This window comes from Oncorhynchus gorbuscha, linkage group LG26 (assembly GCF_021184085.1).
Source record: "Oncorhynchus gorbuscha isolate QuinsamMale2020 ecotype Even-year linkage group LG26, OgorEven_v1.0, whole genome shotgun sequence".
Classification (NCBI taxonomy): domain Eukaryota; kingdom Metazoa; phylum Chordata; class Actinopteri; order Salmoniformes; family Salmonidae; genus Oncorhynchus; species Oncorhynchus gorbuscha.
In genome coordinates, this window is record NC_060198.1 from 31,057,958 (window position 1) to 31,079,337 (window position 21,380).

Here is a 21,380-nt window from a genome sequence, read left to right on the forward strand (position 1 = left end):
CCACAGGGCAGTTCATCCCACCAATATTATTAGCATTTCATGCAGATTTGGTAAATCTATTTATGTAAACACTGCCAAATGAAAACACAGAGATGAGGTGTGAAAGATTAGAGGATAAAAATAGCCTTCACTCCAGTTATCTGATACAGGCATTCCATATCCAGATATAATCCTGTTACATCATGCATAATCACAATTTCTGCTTATTACTAGCTACATTTCTACTTCCAGAATTAGAGCTGCATCCGTTTGGAGTTGTCCGATTTAAATTAGAAGCAGGTGATTGTGATATACATTGCATACATGCACTTTGATGACAGCCAATTTTCACAAGTACAGTGAATAGTGGGCTATTATTGACTGAGAAAAACAAAGAAACAGAACACTGATAACCGCAAACTCAAAGTAAAACTGATTTTCCAAACAACTCTTTCTGCATTTAACGGCATACATTTACTGGCCTAAAACTGCTGTCAGGCTCCCTCGCTATGACCGGGTGCTTTGCGCACGTAAAAGCGGGGTATGTTGTTGAGAGTCCCTCTAACTCCCCCCTCTGATCTGCTTCGTCCAATGAGTGCGTCGAGGGCGAGTCCGGCCTCATCGACGAAACGAAGGAGACTGTGGGGGAGGGTCACGTGTGTATACACTGTAGGGTTCAGTACCACTCAATTCGTAGTAAGTTGTCAACGTCCTCCCCTTTCGAGAACAAACCTCGTCCGACTAGAAACGGTGGCAGTAGCCTAAGTAACTACGCAAAAAGTAATAGATCTAACTATACCGTTTCTGTATTTTTTTCTTCTTCTTCCGAATAGAAGAGGATACGACGTTTGTTACAAGTCAACACCACATGTAATTACAGAGAAATGTCAGTGGAAGTACAGCAAAACCCGATGCCTCCGTAGACTTGTCGCCGTGCCAAATCTGTACTTTTCTGGTGAGTTTTCCTAAAATGTTTGTATCATTTTTTTCAGCAGATTGCATATTGACTTCCACGCAAACACATTTCCTATCTATGTTCGGACGAAAGCATTGACTTTACTGTTTAATTTGGCTGTAGAATAAATAGGTAGGCTATGATAGAATATAGCGTGTGTTTGAATGTAGTGGTCAACAATAGCCTCGCAGGTGTTATGTCATCTATAGTTTTATCAACTATAGATGACAGTTCTCCTCGCTTAGCTCCCAATGGTCCGTAGCACCCATAGCAAACCGGCGCGGAATAGGTTACAAGTAAATGGATGCAATTTATCCGCGAGTCTAGATTCTGTAACCGATATAATGATACATTGCTTTTAGTTTAGCAGGATGTATGGCATTAGACAGTTCAACAAGTTACGAAAAAGTAATCGTTTAACAGCTTTATGAAACAGAAACACACAGCTGACTTTTAAATACTTTGTCTAAATTAACACTAACACATACATACATACATGCATACATGCATACATGCATACATGTGTTCATACAACATTTGAACACATGTATGATTTGCAGTGATCACAGAACTCAGAACTCAGAAGAATTGATGTGCTTTAATGTTTCTGGAAACACTTGCACAAATAGGTTTCGTAATCACTAAATACCTTATTACCAGCAATCTAATTCATACATAGGTAGATCATACTGTGTCTATCATCAACAACATTGATTTGAAGGATGATGTAACTTACAAACATATGAACATTTTACATGAACGTAGACTAGACATAGTAAATGTAAATCCGGGACACTCAAATTAGTACGATAAACTGCATGACCAAAAGTATGTGAACACCTGCTCGTTGAACATCTCATTCCAAAATCATGGACATTAGTAGGGAGTTGCTCCCCCCTTTGCTGCTAAAACAGTCTCCACTCTTCTGGGAAGACTTTCCACTAGATGTTGGAACATTGCTACAGGGACTTGCTTCTTCTATTCAGCCACAAGAGCATTAGTGAGGTCGGGCACTGATGTTGGGTGATTAGGCCTGGCTCGCAGTTGGTGTTCCAATTCATACCAAAGGTGTTCGGTGGGGTTGAGGTCAGGGCTCTGTGCAGACCAGTCAAGTTCTTTCACACTGATCTCAACAAACCATTTCTGTATGGACCTCACTTTGTGCATGCGGGAATTATCATGTTGACACAGGAAAGGGCCTTCCCCAATCTGTTGCCACAAAGTGGGAAGTACAGAATTCGCTTAGAATGTCATTGTATGCTGTAGCGTTAAGATTTCCCTTTACTGGAACGAAGGGGCCTAGCCCGAACCATGAAAAACAGCCCCAGACCATTATTCCTCCACCACCAAACTTTACAGGTGGCGCTATACATTGGGGTAGGTAGCGTTCTCCTTCGCCAAACCCAGATTTGTCTGTCGGACTGCCAGATGGTGAAGCGTAATTCGTCACTCCAGAGAACACGTTCACACTGCTTGAGAGTCCAATGGCGGGGTGCTTTGCACCACTCCAGCTGACGCTTGGCATTGGTCATGGTGATATTAGGCTTGTGTGTGGCTGCTCGGCCATGGAAACCCATTTCATGAAGCTCAAACAGTTATTGTGCTGACGTTGCTTTCAGAGGCAGTTTGGAACTCTGTAGTGAGTATTGCAACCGAGGACAGATGAATTTTGCGTGGTGCACTCTACAGCCCTCCACGATCCCATTCTGTGAGCTTGTGTGGTTTACCACTTCGTGGCTGAGCCATTGTTGCTAGATGTTTCCACTTCACAATAACATCACTTACAGTTGACGGGCGCAGCTCTAGCAGGGCAGAAATGTAACTTCTTGGAAAGGTGACACCCTATGACTGTACCACTTTAAAAGTCACTAAGGTCTTCAGTAAGGCCGTTCCTCTGTCAATGGAGACTGCATGGCTGTGTGCTCAATTTTATACACCTATCGGCAATGGGTGTGGCTGAAATAGCCGAATCCAGTAATTTGAAGGGGTGTCCACATAATTTTGTATATATGGTTAGAGTATGGTTACATAAGATAGAAGATTACTTAAGGCAAAAAATGTAGAGGTTGGTTGGTCAGAGTGGATGGGTAGGTGTATAACGTGAATGTCTAGCAACCCAAAGGTTCCGTGTCCGAATCTCATGACTGAATACTTTAGCATTTGAGCTAATTAGCAACTTTGTAACTACGTACTACTTTTTAGCTACTTTGCAAGTACTTAGCATCTTAGCTAACCCGTCCCCTAAACTTACATATTTTTGCTAACCCTTCCACCTAACTCCTAACCCCTAGTGCTAGCTAACGTTAGCATTAGCCACCTAGCCATCGTTAGCCACAACAAATTGGAATTCGTCACATATCATACGTTTTGTTAGTTTGTAACATGTACATTTTGCAAAATTCCTTACATATTGTATGAATTGCAATTCGTAACATATCATACGAATTGTGATTTGTAATATAGCACACGAAATGGATGATGACATCCACAAATTTATACATACCATACGAAACGTAACGTATCATACCAAATGGAGTGTCTCAGATTTCTGTACAGAATAATACGAGATGCACTCAGATCATGTTGTTAAAGTCCACCTGTGACTTAGCATGGTAATAAAGTGTAATTATGGATCTATTACTTCAAGGGAAATTCCACATAACAGAATGATGTTCAGACTCAGATTTTTTCACTTGCCAAACAAAAGCCACTGATTTCAAAGTATAACCATACAACTACAGTGGGGCAAAAATGTATTTAGTCAGCCATCAATTGTGCAAGTTATCCCACTTAAAAAGATGAGAGGCCTGTAATTTTCATCATAGGTACACTTCAACTATGACAGACAAAATGAGAAAAAAAATCCAGAAAATCACATTGTAGGATTTTTAATGAATTTATTTGCATATGTATATGCACCAGGACTACTTTGAAAAATGTACACAGAAAATTGAACAAAAACACATCTACTGGAAGAATGGTGCAGGTGCAAAGTTTGGTAACAGTAAAATCTCCCTCAGTTTTTAATGCGACCACGTTTCCCAAAACTCTGTTAAATATCTGCTCTGAATTAGGATTCAAAGATGCAGCAATAATGGGGTGTCAGTTATAATATGACACTTTGAGTTTGAAAAAATATGTTTTGGTTATTGAACTACAGTAAGTGATGTGAATTTGCACCCTGTAACAGAATTACAGTAACGTAATTACATCATGGGTCCCTGATCTATACTACATATAAAGGCATAATTATGGATATATCATTGTCTTTATGGTGATGTATCCTGAATAGGTACACAAAGGTAGAAATATGATATATCCTCCTTTTTTTATTTTGGGGTATTATTCTACACATTAGCTATTATTCTCATAAACTCTGCACCCAAACAAGAACAAATTGTGTTGTTCTGGACCGGACCAAATTTCAACCAATCCTAGATGTATATGTTTCACAGTACAGCACAGTAGAGTACAGAGGTACCAATGCCTTTAACTGTTAGAATCCTGAATTCACACATATAGGGCTCCAGATTGTGGTGTGTGTGGCCATGATGTGGCCAGTTGCTCCTACAGACATTGGACATTGGTACTCTTACTGTACTGTGCTGTCCAAAGTTGAAACATAGACGTTTATGATTAGTTCAGATTTGGTCTGGACCAAATTTGGTCTTGTTTGGGGGTAGAGTTCATTAGAATCCAGCGACGGCCAGCGCGGATGCTGGTTACAGTACATGGAAAGAGAGGGGGCTCATGGGTAGGTGTCAGTAAGAGCCGGGAGAAGTAACATTAACTGGCAAGAGCGAGAAGAGAGAGGCAGAGAGCTGGAGGGGTTGTCCAGACTGTTTTCACACTATCGCTTTGACTACCAGACAACAGAAAGAGAAAGAATGAGCTGAACATAACAGTATGCCAGTGGAAGGGTGGACAGTAGCAGATGACCCAATTCTGATTTGTGCCTACTATGATTTCCCATTGTAGCCAATTCAATTACAGTAATTCTGTTACTGATTTTTCCCAATTCTGTTTTTGATTTGGTGATAGAATTCAAAGTTTTAATAAATAAAAATGTATATCAGTTAAAAACATTAATTGGTAGGTCTACCTTTACTTGTTACATGTGGTAACTTTCATTATCCTTCATCCTCATGAGGGTGATAAATAAAAATATATCTTTAAGATACAGTGGGGCAAAAAAGTATTTAGTCAGCCACCAATTGTGCAAGTTCTCCCACTTAAAAAGATGAGAGGCCTGTAATTTTCATCATAGCTACACTTCAACTATGGCAGACAAAATGAGAAGGGGAAAAATCCAGAAAATCACATTGTAGGATTTTTAATGAATTTATTTGCAAATTATGGTGGAAAATAAGTATTTGTTCAATAACAAAAGTTTATCTCAATACTTTGTTATATACCCTTTGTTGGCAATGACAGAGGTCAAACGTTTTCTGTAAGTCTTCACAAGGTTTTCACACACTGTTGCTGGTATTTTGGCAGATTTCCTCTAGAGCAGTGATGTTTTGGGGCTGTTGCTGGGCAACACAGACTTTCAACTCCCTCCAAAGATTTTCTATGGGGTTGAGATCTGGAGACTGGCTAGGCCACTCCAGGACCTTGAAATGCTTCTTACGAAGCCACTCCTTCGTTGCCCGGGCGGTGTGTTTGGGATCATTGTCATGCTGAAAGACCCAGACACGTTTCATCTTCAATGCCCTTGCTGATGGAAGGAGGTTTTCACTCAAAATCTCACGATACATGGCCCCATTCATTCTTTCCTTTACACGGATCAGTCGTCCTGGTCCCTTTGCAGAAAAACAACCCCAAAGCATGATGTTTCCACCCCCATGCTTCACAGTAGGTATGGTGTTCTTTGGATGCAACTCAGCATTCTTTGTCCTCCAAACACGACGAGTTGAGTTTTACCAAAAAGTTATATTTTGGTGTCATATGGTCAGATGCAATTCTCCCAATCTTCTTCTGGATCACTCAAATGCTCTCTAGCAAACTTCAGACGGGCCTGGACATGTACTGGCTTAAGCAGGGGGACACGTCTGGCACTGCAGGATTTGAGTCCCTGGCGGCGTAGTGTGTTACTGATGGTAGGCTTTGTTACTTTGGTCCCAGCTCTCTGCATGTCATTCACTAGGTCCCCCTGTGTGGTTCTAGGATTTTTGCTCACTGTTCTTATGATCATTTTGACCCCACGGGGTGAGATCTTGCGTGGAGCCCCAGATCGAGGGAGATTATCAGTGGTCTTGTATGTCTTCCATTTCCCAATAATTGCTCCCACAGTTGATTTCTTCAAACCAAGCTGCTTAACTATTGCAGAGTCAGTCTTCCCAGCCTGGTGCAGGTCTACAATTTTGTTTCTGGTGTCCTTTGACAGCTCTTTGGTCTTGGCCATAGTGGAGTTTGGAGTGTGACTTTGAGGTTGTGGACAGCTGTCTTTTTATATTGATAACAATTTCAAACAGGTGCCATTAATACATGTAACGAGTGGAGGACAGAGGAGCCTCTTAAAGAAGACATTACAGGTCTGTGTGAGCCAGAAATCTTGCTTGTTTGTAGGTGACCAAATACTTATTTTCCACCATATTTTGCAAATCATTTCATTAAAAATCCTACAATGTGATTTTCTGGAGAATTATTTTTTTCTAATTTTGTCTGTCATAGTTGAAGTGTACCTACGATGAAAATTACAGGCCTCTCTCATATTTCTAAGTGGGAGAACATGCACAATTGGTGGCTGACTAAATACTTTTTTTGCCCCACTATATGTGGGTTTTTGGTAAAAGTTAAAAGACGCAAGGCAATGTTTCTTAAACTTACAGAAGTCAAACAATTTCTACAAAACTAAATATTGATATTAGTTGTCAGAGGTATTTACTTAAACATTATCGTGTTTTGATGTATTCCTTTTAAGACTTTTTCTGGTAATGTTTTCTGACCTCTTTTCATTCTGTTTGACCTGAAATCAAAGTAATTTCTTATGCCTATTTTTTAAGATGGAAAATGGTTGAAAAATGTATCCATGCATTCATTTCCTGAGAACATAGACTGTTAGCTTTTGTTTGTAACCTAATTTGATATGCTCCTATGAACTTCACATGAGCCATTTTACAAGTAAGTCGTGGGAAACTATAGGCGATGTTCCAGAAGACTGACAGGCCATGCTCTCACAGATGACTGGTTTTCGAAAAGTACTTGCATTGCAACTTTCCATGTTTTTTCAGGGTGTATTTACAAGTCATTTGGGAAGGGAATTTTGGCTGTGCTTTGGCATACCTTGATATAGTAGCCTACTGATATGTAACTTCCATATTACTCAATATACTGATACCATCATGTTGTTGTTACTTAATTGGTAACTAATGCATTAAATTGTGTTTATGCTATAGATACACTTGCTACTCGTTAAAAGTCTCAGTGGTGGTAATTACAGTGTTAAAACATATATTTTGGAAAATATTCACAGATTCCTATGATTATTTTCCCCCTATTCTACATTAAAACTGCCCCCATGCAGTCTTTTTAATTGTATTCTTAAATCATTACTGTATGTCTAATAGATCACTGTGCGTGTTTTTATTTTAACATTTAAATTTAAATTTGATTTCCCTAAGCCTCCTTTTTCCATTGAAATGCTCAGTCTGATCGTGTGGTCGTGTTGATACAAATGTAAATATATTTACAATTACAATTACAATTACAATTAAGTCATTTAGCAGACGCTCTTATCCAGAGCGACTTACAAATTGGTGCATTCACCTTATGACATCCAGTGGAACAACCACTTTACAATAGTGCATCTAAATATTTTAAGGGGGGGGGGGTGAGAAGGATTACTTTATCCTATCCTAGGTATTCCTTAAAGAGGTGGGGTTTCAGGTGTCTCCGGAAGGTGGTGATTGACTCCGCTGTCCTGGCGTCGTGAGGGAGTTTGTTCCACCATTGGGGAGCCAGAGCAGCGAACAGTTTTGACTGAGCTGAGCGGGAACTGTACTTCCTCAGTGGTAGGGAGGCGAGCAGGCCAGAGGTGGATGAACGCAGTGCCCTTATTTGGGTGTAGGGCCTGATCAGAGCCTGGAGGTACTGAGGTGCCGTTCCCCTCACAGCTCCGTAGACAAGCACCATGGTCTTGTAGCGGATGCGAGCTTCAACTGGAAGCCAGTGGAGAGAGCGGAGGAGCGGGGTGACGTGAGAGAACTTGGGAAGGTTGAACACTAGACGGGCTGCGGCGTTCTGGATGAGTTGTAGGGGTTTAATGGCACAGGCAGGGAGCCCATCCAACAGCGAGTTGCAGTAATCCAGACGGGAGATGACAAGTGCCTGGATTAGGACCTGCGCCGCTTCCTGTGTGAGGCAGGGTCGTACTCTGCGGATGTTGTAGAGCATGAACCTACAGGAACGGGCCACCGCCTTGATGTTAGTTGAGAACGACAGTTTGTTGTCCAGGATCACGCCAAGGTTCTTAGCGCTCTGGGAGGAGGACACAATGGAGTTGTCAACCGTGATGGCGAGATCATGGAATGGGCAGTCCTTCCTTTATTTATTATTTATTATTTATTTATAGTCCTTTATTTACATACACAGCTCTGATTGGCGGATAGGATCTTCTAGACCAGGGGTGTCAAACTCATTCCACCGAGGGTCGAGTGTCTGCGGGTTAAAAAAAAATGTATCCTTTCAATCAAGACCTAGACAACCAGCTGAGAGGAGTTCCTGACTAATCGGTAACCTTAATTCATCAATCAAGTACAAGGGAGGAGCGGAAACACCCATACACTCGGCCCTCCTTGGAATGAGCTTGGCACGTGTGATCTAGACTCTAGAGCCCTCGAACTCAACTCTGGACCTCGAAGCCAGTTCCACTGCTTTTTTTCTTAATTGTTCCCCTTCAAATCAGGCACCGATTTAGATCTGGGACAACAGGTGGGTGTAATACATTTTCAGGTAGAACAGAAAATCATCAGGCTCTGGACCTCGTAGGGTAAGAGTTAAATACCCCTGCACTAGAGCCTTCCCGCTTACCCCTTCAAAGTAGGAGGATACATATGCAAATAAAATATTGGTCAGAATAATCAGATCCAATTGTGATGTCATATGCAGTGGGCCAAAAACTCCATCCCACCTGGATAGGCTGAAATTCTGATAATACTCTATTATTTTATGAATTCATGCTTTTTTTAGTAGCAGCATTCCCCTATATGAGAACTAGGGGAAGCACTCGGGTGGGTTTTTCCAAATGTGTAGCTGACATGTTTCTACTGGATTACTACGTACGAGACATATCACATTTTCCCATATCGTCATCAACGTTGTCTTCCTTCAATCGCTTCACCGAGTGCCGTCCAAACAACTGAAATAGTGTTTACAGGAATTCAAGACGTCAGAGGTCACCCTTTTAGACTGAGGTTGATCACTGTTCTTTATCTCCTCTAGTCTCTTGTCTAGCATGTATAGTACACAGTCCAGCCGGTCCTTAATCTCAGCCAGCCTATCAATAGAAAGCACAGAGGTGATGGTGTGGAATAAAGTCAGTAGAATAAAGTGCATCAGACAAAATGAACAGAACTATTTACCCCAATATTGTAAATATATATATATATTTTTTTTTTGTACTGAAGTAGTAAGAGAAGCCACATGACATACAACATCAGAATGCATAGTCTTGCTCATCATTTTGCTGTGATTGTGTAACAAAGTTGCTCTAGGCCATTAATTATAATGAGTGAAAATGCAACAGGTTTTACACTGTGGAGCGTTATGGTATATATAATAAACCCTATGCCTGCGGCTCACCGGAGCGGGCACCTTAACACGAATCACACGCCGCTCCCCTCGCTTGTTATGCTACTCTGAGGGAAGCGAAAGCAGGTGAGAATATCAAAGGGAGCTATTCATGAGAGCTGAAGGACTTTCACAGGTGGAATTATTCATGAAACAGTAACGTGTTCTCTCATCGTTCTGAAATGTTAATGTGTGTTCCCTCCTAGCCTCTCCTCAAACGAAGTGCAACGAGGACAATCGGTGTGAAACCAGACGCGATGCCAGTGTTATCCTGTTTGGGAGAATAGTTCGATTTTTGAGCAGAGGAAATTGCTTGTATGGTATGATATGAGCTTGTATGAAATGTTGGCCTAATCTAATTGTGGTTAGATTCAGAGTTGATTGAATGCTCTGTTCTTAGTTTGAACAACATCTGAAAGTAAGTCTCCAAATGTGAAGTATGATCCTTCCAGAAGGCTGCTCTTGCTCCAGCTATCAAACACGATTACAGACATACATGTGCTCTCATGCGACGTCATTCAGGCGATTCTGAGAAATAGCTGTACGTTCCAGAGGGGAAGTGAGGGGTGTGAGCCTATCACAGCGTGTCACGCTATTCACATCAAAATCCCTGAGATATCAAACCCATCTGTATCCCTGAACACCCGGTCTGGAGGGAGGGGACTTGCCAAAGCAGAGTTTCTCCTTTTCTATTTCTGGTCATATTAAACTAACCACGTTGAACCTTGATGATGAGGGAAATGAGCAGATTGTCTTGGATCAGGTCGGGTGTAATATCTTGGCGTTCCCATACGAAATGTGTTGTGGTTAACTTCTATGGTTACAGCATACAATATTGGACCAGGCTAGTGTAGTACCACAGTCATGGTAGGGTTTCGTGACACACTGTTGACCGACGGCTTCTTACAATTCAACCAGGTGTCCTGTAAATGACATTTTCCCATCTCAACCAGGTGCCCTTTTATAGTGGAGAAAGCGTCTATGGGATGCCCTGTTGTGTTGATGTTACTGTCAGTGATGCGTCAGCGGCGTAGCTCACTATTTTCACACCCTTAGGAATGTGTCTACCATCCCAGTCCAAGTTCTGCCATGGTCTCTTGAGAGAGAAAGGGTTCTGGAAAACCGCTGAATGAAAAGAGCTTTACAGAGAAGCACTGCAGTCTATTGCAACACGACGAGTGTACTGGGATACAAAAAGAAATGAGTTGTGTTTTGATACTACCCACCACTGCGACCTGTAGGCTCTCGTAGGGCTGGCCCTCGCTTCATATTCGTCGCCAAACCCACTGGCTCCAGGTCATCTATAAGTCTTTGCTAGGTAAAGCCCCGCCTTATCTCAGCTCACTGGTCACCATAGCAGCACCCATAGCACGCGCTCCAGCAGGTATAATTCACTGGTCACCCCCAAAGCCAATTTCTCCTTCGGCCGCCTTTCCTTCCAGTTCTCTGCTGCCAATGACTGGAAATAAGTGCAAAAATCACTGAAGCTGGAGACTCATATTTCCCTCACAGCTCACGGTTCACTGCACCTGTACATAGCTCATCTGTAAATAGCCCATCCAACTACCTCATCACCATATTGTTATATTTTTTATTTATTTTGCTCCTTTGCACCCCAGTATCTCTACTTGCACACTCATCTTCTGCACATCTATCACTTAATTGCTATATTGTCATTATTTGCCATTATGGCCTATTTATTGCCTTTACCTCCCTTGTCCTACCTCATTTGCACACATTGTATATTGACTTTTTCTACTGTACTATCGATTGTATGTTTGTTTACTCCATGTGTAACTCTGTGTTGTTGTCTGTGTCGCACTGCTTTGCTTTATCTTGGCCAGGTGGCAGTTGTAAATGAGAACTTGTTCTCAACTAGCCTACCTGTTTTAAATAAAGGTGAAATAAATCGAATGAAAACAATTAAGAGGGGATGACAGTTTGACATAAAAGGGTGATTTACGTCTCAAGCACACTGTGTGCTGTGCCTTTTGATTGTTCACACACAATTCCACATCCCATTAGGTTGCTGTGTTCATTATTAAACTCACTGTCCAGGTCTCTGGGAAGACTCACACAGCCAACACTGCTGTCCCATGAATATATAGACATTTAATGTTTTTCACACTGTGTATTCATATACTGTATTCTTCACATTGCTCATTCTGCAATGTCCTTCTGTACATTGCAGTTTTGTTACACCGTTTATACACACTGCGTATTTACATACTGGATTCAGGGGTGTCAGGTAGCCTAGTGGTTAGAGCGTTGGGCCAGTAACCGGAAGGTTGATAGATCAAATCCCGGAGTTGACAGAGTTACAATCTGTCGTTCTGCCCCTGAACAAGGCAGTTAACCCACTGTTCCTAGGCAGTCATTGAAAATAAGAATTTGTTCTTAACTGACTTGCCTAGTGAAAAAGGTGAAAAAAATCATATTTATATGTTGGTTATAAACTGGGTGGTTCGAGCCCTGAATGCTGATTGGCTGACAGCCGTGGTATACCACAGGTTTGACTAAACATTGGTAGCCAGTTTATAATAGCAATAAGGCACATTGGGTTTGTTGTATATGGCCAATAAACCACGGCTAAGGGCTGTATCTATAAAGGCACAAGGCGAGACTCAAATGCAGGATGGTTGAGATCCGATATTTATTATAGCAAAAGGGGTAGGCAAAAGGCAGGTCGGGTACAGGCGAGAGTTCATAAACCAGGTCAGAGTCCAAATGGTACAAGACAGGCAGGCTCGAGGTCAGGGGCAGGCAGAGTGGTCAGGCAGGCTCAGAGTCAGGACAGGCAAGGGTCAAAACCAGGAGGGAGAGAAAAGAGAGACTGGAAAAAGCAGGAGCTGAGACACAAAAATGCTGGTTGACTTGACAAACAAGACGAACTGGCACAGAGAGACAGGAAACACGGGGATAAATACACCAGGAATAATAAGCTACACCTGGAGGGGGTGGAGACAAGCATAGGGACAGGTGGAACAGGCAGTATCCAGGCACTCTGCGTTGCGTCGTGCGAAAGAACGGCCCTTTGACTTTGTATATTGGCCATGTACCATACTCCCTTAGGCCTTATTGCTTAATTATACACAGAGTGTACAAAACATTAGGACCTGCTCTTTCCTTAACATAGACTGTCCAGGTGAATCCAGGTGAAAGCTATGATCCCTTATTGATGTCACTTGTTAAATCCACTTCAATCAGTGTAGAAGGAGGAGACAGGTTAAAATAAGGATGTTTTAATCCTTGAGACAATTGAGACATGGAGTGTGTGTGTGTGTGTGTGTGTGTGTGTGTGTGTGTGTGTGTGTGTGTGTGTGTGTGTGTGTGTGTGTGTGTGTGTGTGTGTGTGTGTGTGTGTGTGTGTGTGTGTGTGTGTGTGTGTGTGTGTGTGTGTGTGTGTGTGTGTGTGCCATTCATTCAGAGGGTGAATGGGCAAGACAAAATATTTAAGCGCCTTTGAACGGAGTAGAGTAGCAGGTGCCAGGCACCTGTTTGAGTGTGTCTAGAACGGCAACGCTGCTGGGTTTTTCATGCTCAACAGTTTCCTGTGTGTATCAAGAATGGTCCATTACCCAAAGGACATCCAGCCAACATGATACAGCTGTGGGAATCATTGGAGTGCAACTCAGTATTAGGAAGGTGTGCTTAATGCTTTGTACACTCAGTGTATACTGGATTTTTATTCATAGGCTGTATGTTATTTTAGGAGCTAGTAACACAAGCATTTTGCTGCACCCACTATAGGGACCCACTATAACATCTGCTCAGCTGTGTACACGTCCAATAAACTTTGTTTTGAGGAGAGACCGACTCTAACTAGGGGTTTAAGAGCTCAAGATACACACCTGTTCTTCCTGTTCAGTACGGCAGGGTGTTATTCCCAAAGACGGGTTACTCACATGCCTTTGTCTTTAGTCTTGGTGAGCCCTCCCCCACCCCTTTAAACTGGAGCAGAAAACGAGCCACCTGGTAGCTTTAGAGTGGTTTTTACAAGGGGCAGTGGCAGCCCCATTTCACCTGTCTCTGGGAAAGGAAAGCATCTGGGAGCTTTTGAAAGGGTAACCGTACACCCCCCCCCCCTGCTGCACGTCCCTCCATGCAGTGTACTCTCCTTACAGCCAGCTGGAGAGGTGTGGAGGAGCACACAGGAATACTGTGTGTGTGTGTGTGTGTGTGTGTGTGTGTGTGTGTGTGTGTGTGTGTGTGTGTGTGTGTGTGTGTGTGTGTGTGTGTGTGTGTGTGTGTGTGTGTGTGTGTGTGTGTGTGTGTGTCAAATCTAATTGTTTTTTTTGTATGCGCCGACTACAACAGGTGTAGATTTTACAATGACATTCTTATTTACAAGCCCTTTCCCAACAACACAGTTAAAATGTTAGAAAAGATTAGCAAAAAAAATATTAATCATGGAAATACACTGCTCAAAAAAATAAAGGGATCACTAAAATAACACATCCTAGATCTGAATGAATGATATATTCTTATTAAATACTTTTTTCTTTACTTAGTTGAATGTGCTGACAACAAAATCACACAAATTATCAATGGAAATCAAATTTATCAACCCATGGAAGGTGTGGATTTGGAGTCACACTCAAAATTAAAGTGGAAAACCACACTACAGGCTGATCCAACTTTGATGTAATGTCCTTAAAACAAGTCAAAATGAGGCTCAGTAGTGTGTGTGGCCTCCACGTGCCTGTATGACCTCCCTACAACGCCTGGGCATGCTTCTGATGAGGTGGCTGATGGTCTCCTGAGGGATCTCATCCCAGGCCTGGACTAAAGCATCTGCCAACTCCTGGACAGTCTGTGGTGCAACGTGGCGTTGGTGGATGGAGCGAGGCATGATGTCCCAGATGTGCTCAATTGGATTCAGATCTGGGGAACAGGCGGGCCAGTCCATAGCATCAATGCCTTCCTCTTGCAGGAACTGCTGACACACTCCAGCCACATTAGGTCTAGCATTGTCTTGCATTAGGAGGAACCCAGGGCCAATCGCACCAGCAAATGGTCTCACAAGGGGTCTAAGGATCTCATCTCGGTACCTAATGGCAGTCAGGCTACCTCTGGCGAGCACATAGAGGGCTGTGCGGCCCCCCAAATAAATGCCACCCCACACCATGACTGAACCACTGCCAAACCGGTCATGCTGGAGGATGTTGCAGGCAGCAGAATTTTCTCCACGGCGTCTCCAGACTGTCACGTCTGTCACATGTGCTCAGTGTGAACCTGCTTTCATCTGTGAAGAGCACAGGGCGCCAGTGGCGAATTTGCCAATCTTGGTTTTCTCTGGCAAATGAAAAATGTCCTGCACAGTGTTGGGCTGTAAGCACAACCCCCACCTGTGGATGTCGGGCCCTCATACCACCCTCATGGAGTCAGTTTCAGACCGTTTGAGCAGACACATTTGTGGACTGCTGGAGGTCATTTTGCAGGGCTCTGGCAGTGCTACTCCTGCTCCTCCTTGCACAAAGGCAGAGGTAGCGGTCCTGCTGCTGGGTTGTTGCCCTCCTACGGCCTCCTCCACGTCTCCTGATGTACTGGCCTGTCTCCTGGTAGCGCCTCCATGCTCTGGACACTACGCTGACAGACACAGCAAACCTTCTTGCCACAGCTCGCATTGATGTGCCTTCTGGATGAGCTGCACTACCTGAGCCACTTGTGTGGGTTGTAGACTCCGTCTCATGCTACCACTAGTGCGCAAGCACCGCCAGCATTCAAAATTGACCAAAACATCAGCCAGGAAGCATAGGAACTGAGAAGTGGTCTGTGGTCCCCACCTGCAGAACCACTCCTTTATTAGGGGTGTCTTGCTAATTGCCTATAATTTCCACCTGTTGTCTATTCCATTTGCACAACAGCATCAAACTGTCCTAATTGGACAGTTTGATTTCACAGAAGTGTGATTGACTTGGAGTTACATTGTGTTGTTTAAGTGTTCCCTTTATTTTTTTGAGCAGTGTAGTAACACAATAAAATGACAGTAACGAGGCTTTATACAAGGAGTACCGGTACCGAGTCAATGTCTGGGGATACAAGGTAATTGAGGTAATATGTACATGTAGGTAGGGGTAAAAGTGTCTCGGTAATCAGGATAGATAATAAACAGAGTAGCAGCCGTATATGTGAAAGTGTTTCTGTGTGAGTGTGGGGCGTCAATAACCGTGTGTGTGTGTGTCCTCAGGCCAAAACTGAGGTTATGTAATTGAAAGAAGGAATGTTCTCTTTACTGGCTGTGGTATCTTCTCAGCCTCTTGCAAACAAAATCATCCGTCTGCTCTGTTTCCAAAACATTGTCTGGAAATGTTATTTTGTAGAAGTCTGGCTGGTCACCAGGTAAACACTATGTAACGTGAGCTTGTAAATATGCTTCCTTACTTTGCACGAGAGCTGCTTGTGCACCAGTTGATTCATCCAACCTTTTTTTTTTTAAATCAAACGTATTTTGTCTCCAACTTTTACGAATCATCAAACCCCACGTCTCTCTGAGGAGAATCTGGTCATTGATTCTATGTTTTTCATTATGAACTGTCCAAGCAAGCTTGAATACAATGTTGAGAATTCTCCCCGTGTTCCATTCCCTCCTGACATAAGCTCTTTTGTTCGCGTATGCTTTCACTTCTTCCTGAGCAGAACTAATATGATCAGAGTTGTTCCAGTTCAGACTCCGGCAGACAGAGTTATGTAACTGCTGTTTTAATGAGCAGAGCCTCGCACTGCGCCGAGCAGCAGGCTTGATCCCCAGTCAGGCCCCCCCCCCCCCCCCTTCCATGTGCCCAGGCGTTCTCTCTGACCTTACCCTGAACTCCAACATCACGCTCAGTCCATTCCACACTGACCCCTCCCTGGGACCGCCCGGCCAGGCGCAGGGGGGCTGCATCACATTTCACAGTCTATAAATCTACCCATCACCCCGCAACATCCCACAAACTCCTTCGCTCTCTCTCTCTCTCTCTCTCTCTCTCTCTCTCTCTCTCTCTCTCTCTCTCTCTCTGTCTCTGTCTCGTCTCTCTCTCTCTCTCTCTCTCTCTCTCTCGTCTCTGTTCCTCTCTTTTGCTCGCACACACACACACACACAAGCCAGTGTAGTAACCTGAACAGAAGGCGCTCATGCTTTGGAAGAGACATGGATGGGAAGAAGTAGAAGCCAAGCGGCCTGCAGAGTCAGGCGATGGTAAAGAGGGAGGTCTTCATCTGGAGGGCAACAAGGGCATCTCTCCGAAGGCAGCCTGGCCCCTGCATGTTATTCTTCCATTAGAACAAGGGATTCACTTGCTCTGGCTGGAGAGGCCCTGAACACTGCAGAAAGAAAGAATGCGTTTTAAGGCTGGAGCTGACCAGTGAAACATATTGTGAGGAGTTTTTATTCAGCCAGTGAAATGCAATGAAGTGGAATTAATGGTGTTACCCCAGGCATAATAGCGTGTGTCTCTGTGTGTGTGTGTGAGTGGTCTTGCTTGCTTCTCTCCACAGCGTAGCACTTTTAAAGAACCACAAGACTGACTCCAACAACATAGATATAGTCCTAGAACATGTCTCAAGGAAACCCTTGAAATGAGAAAAAAACCCATGCCTATTGTTTAGTTTAGTTTGTTTTAAATATATTTTTCTATGTGGGAATTCACAATCTACTGATCTTCTTCATGATGGATTATGAGATGGTTTAAAAGAGAATGGAATCGCATTATCTCTTCATATTTGAGATATTTTAATTTAAACAGTAGGAAGGAGAGGGGGAGACAAATGAGGGTGGAGGACATTTTCTCTTCAGTTAATAGTGTTAATACTTGACCACACATCAGCACTTGTTTATGTAATGAAAAACAAGGTAACTTAACTAATGTTCTCCTCTCTCTCTCTGTCTCCAGCCAGGCCAAAGCACCAGTGCAGCCCTCTCTCAGAGCCCTAGCTATGTGGAGCTGTATGGCTTACAATGAGACGGACTCCAGCCCCGAACACCGGCTCTGCCAGGACTTTGGCCTCGTCCTTTCCGTCTTCTCCTTGTTCTACCTCATGGTGTGCTTCCCCATAGGGCTCTGCTACAACGCCCTGCTGGTGGTGGTCAACCTCTCCAATAAGATGTCTATGACCATGCCGGACGTCTACTTCGTCAACATGGCCATCGCTGGCCTGGTCCTCAACCTGGTTGCCCCTGTGGCGCTGCTAGGCCCTAGCTTCACACGATGGCCTGTGTGGGAGTACAACAATGAGATCTACATCACCCTGCTCATCCTCTTCAACGTCTCCTCCCTGGTCATCATGTACTCCACCACGCTGCTCAGCCTGGACTACTACATCGAGCGAGCGCTGCCGCGCACCTACATGTCCAGCGTGTACAACACCAAGCACGTGTGCGGCTTCATCTGGGGCGGCGCCGTGCTCACCAGCTTCTCCTCGCTGCTCTTCTACGTGTGCAACCACGTCTCCACCAAGATCATCGAGTGCTCCAAGATGCAGAACAAGGAGGCTGCGGATGCCATCATGATGTTCATCGGCTACGTGGTTCCGGCCGTGGCCGTGCTGTATGCTTTCGTGCTCATCCTGCGCATTAGGAAGGAGTCCACCCCGCTGGACCAGGACTCATCCCGGCTGGACCCTTCTATCCACCGGCTGCTGCTGGCCTCTGTCTGCATGCAGTTTGTCCTATGGACCCCGTACTACATGACTCTACTGGTACACACTATAGCCGGGGCGCCGGGGAGCTACGGCAGCAACAACAAACAGCGGTTCACAATTGACTTCTTCCTGAGGTGTCTGTCGGAGCTGCTGGCCTTCTCCAGTAGCTTCGCCATGCCTCTCATGTACAGGCAGATGAACAAGAACTTCTCCCACAAGCTGCAGCGGCTGCTAAAGAGGCTAAACTGCAGGGACACATCCTGCCCTCAGGAACACTCCTCAGTGCAGCAGGTGGCGACGTGAGACAGGGCCAGGCCTTACTAACCCCTAACCTCTTACCCAGGCTGCACTTATTATCACAGACCCCACAGAGCCCACAACACGTGGCCTTAGAAGTCAGCCACAGGTCCACTGCTGCCAATCTGGCTGGAGTCTTGACTTTCAATGAAACTTAGGAATTTTCAGTGATTTTCTAGAACATGACATTCTTTGTCCAGTTCTGTAGCGAGAGGACGAACCAATTAGAAACCACTAAGTGCATTAGCAAGCTTGTCACTTGGACACTTGGTTGTTAGATTGGGGGCGCAAAGCCGTTGTAATGCGTTGTCTCTTCTCCTAATACACACAGGGTGATTCACCAACACAGGCTGTAGAGATACTGCGCTGCACACCAAAACTGACAATGAGTGATACTATTGGAGTAACAATTGTTTTTATATCTCATGTGTCAATCAGCATGTTACTACAATGCATGTAGCTAGTAGTAGGTAGGAAGTGGAATGCAACCTGTTTATGACCCTTTCAGACCACCCAGTGCCCCGGGGCCTGAGGCCATGTCTCATTTAAAGAGTTCCTGTCCAGCCTCGGCCACAAAACTCTGGAGGGGTCTCAAATGGCACCCTATTCCCTACATGGTGCATTACATTTGACCAGAGCTGACCTGTGTGTCCTGTTAAACAGTAGTGCACTATATAGGAAATAGGGTGCCATTATGGACACATCCTCTGTCCTCCACTGTCTTGCACCTAGAGAGAACCTTTGCTTGCTCGTCACCCTCAGCAGTTTACACACTATACATGTACCTCGTTTTAATTTCACAAACCTACGACATTACATAGGATCATGTGAACTACCGAGAGAATTCTCCACACAGCTTCTATTCAGGGTTCAGGCATGGCCAACTTACCTCTTGTCTCCTAGAATGCTCTCACTTAACCGGCTGCACCCAGTCGTTGTGTGGGGAACATTTGCCTTGGCTCAGTTTATGTGATGTCTAAACGCTGCTTAGAGGCACATAAGTGACCTGCACAGCTGTTTTTGCTACCTTGCTTCCCACTAAAGAGGAAGACTGTTTATATATAAAACATGTCCTATTTATAATTGAGCTAAATAATGAACACGTCAATCACATTTCGCTCTTGTCATGTTATGGTTATTGCATGTGATAATGATGCTATGAAGTGTTGAAGTCTTTTTGTTGCTAAATTGAAAAGGTCAGTTTAGTCATCTCCAATTTAAAAGAGACAATACATTGATAAGCTATAACCCGTTGTTTAACATGTTGCTACTGCTGGGGTATCCATCCAGGCCACCTGACGATAAGCATTGACTTAATTAAAAGATCAGCAAAACCCTTTGAGTTTCATGCTGAGGAATCCTAAAAAATGAGTCCACATCCTGTTAATCATTATTTTAAGCTCAAAGTCAAAAGTCCTAATTTCTTACAGTTGAAATGTTCTTTCTGAGCAGTAGTTCAACAGAGGGACAGATATGTCACATGTTCTGCCCTGCTACTATCAGAAACAAACAAATGACTTATATCTAGACTTAAATTGGCTCATTTTCATTCCAGGGTTGTTGAATGATGGTAGAGTTCACTGAAAATGTCATACAATGAAAAGGATTCTGGCTCAGGCATGGTAAAGTTAGTTGTAAGCAATGTTATGCGACCTTTTAGGTGCGACCAACAACACCAGGAAATAAAGAATGGTTAGGGAATAGGAACAGAAATAGGGAACAGTCAATTCTCAGTTAAAGATTCAGAGATGTTAAGCACTTACAAATTCCTAACATATCATGCGAAATGGACGTCATGGTACACAATTATTTTCTACTTTCAGGGACCAGTTTTGGCTCGAGCACTACTTTCAAAACTACTGGCTGAAATTATGCAAAACCTTTGGCACGTCACTTTAATGTGATTCTTAGTTTTCGAAGGACCGATTCCATCGCCCTTTACCTCCCCTTTATGTTGTGCCGTTATAACCCACCACAATTAGTATATCTTATTTATAGAACCAGTACTGTATGTTTATGGGAAACGCTACTCTTTTAAATCCACCTATATAAGCAGAAATAAGAATGTGTTTTATTTCATGAGGTTTAGCTACACAGGTCAAGATGAATCCAGTTTCAGATGTGATGCTTTTGTGACTGTGTATATACCAGTATATATGTATAATATTGAAATATCTGTATATATTGTATGTTAGAGCTTTAATGGAGAAACACCATGTCCTCTCACAAATACAGTATTATTTTCTCAAATATATATTTGGATACTGTAGCTTCAGTAATCTTCTCTATTGTCGGTTGAGTCAAAGACTGATTTACACAATAAACTAACATGGGAATTAAACACAATGTCTGTTCTTTTAGTTTCTCTGTGTCTAGACGTTCAAAGTGTTCTTTGATATGCTCATGTCAACGGTATCCAGTATCCACAGTGCATTGTCATGACAAATCAATATCAAAATAGATTGCATTGTAGTCCGTTTCTGAGGTTATTCTTGTGTCAGTAAACAATGCCAAACGTATTGTTCATTGCTGTTTGAATTCATGGGGATAGTGCCAGCTATAGAGAGCAGAAACCACACTTATGGGTTATCTTGCAACAACATACCGTATTTAGCTTTGGTTGCCCATCTGCAGAGCTTGGTAAAGCCATAGCCATTTATACTGTAAAAAGAGCTTGTTTGCCCGTTCTCCCATTGGCAGCTGGGTCTCTTTTTTTCCCCCCCAAATCAACACACTA

General features: G+C 43.4%; 1 protein-coding gene across 2 annotated transcripts; it reads left to right on the top strand.

The window, feature by feature from the left end:
- Nucleotides 1-632: 632 nt before the first annotated feature.
- Nucleotides 633-20,984, top strand: LOC124016188 (probable G-protein coupled receptor 146). Of its 2 annotated transcripts, none has more exons than XM_046331726.1 (2): nucleotides 633-934; nucleotides 17,599-20,984. In XM_046331726.1, the coding sequence occupies exon 2, from the start codon at nucleotides 17,642-17,644 to the stop codon at nucleotides 18,647-18,649; it is 1,008 nt and encodes a 335-aa protein (XP_046187682.1). In that variant the 5' UTR covers nucleotides 633-934; nucleotides 17,599-17,641; the 3' UTR covers nucleotides 18,650-20,984. The 2 variants fall into 2 exon arrangements, with proteins under 2 accessions (XP_046187682.1, XP_046187683.1); XM_046331727.1 differs by lacking the exon at nucleotides 633-934 and adding an exon at nucleotides 16,789-17,082.
- The last annotated feature ends 396 nt before the right edge of the window (nucleotides 20,985-21,380 follow it).

What these genes read in the sequence shown, in the direction of transcription:
- LOC124016188 (XM_046331726.1), top strand. Translation starts at nt 17,642, where the DNA reads ATGTGGAGCTGTATGGCTTACAATGAGACGGACTCCAGCCCCGAACAC.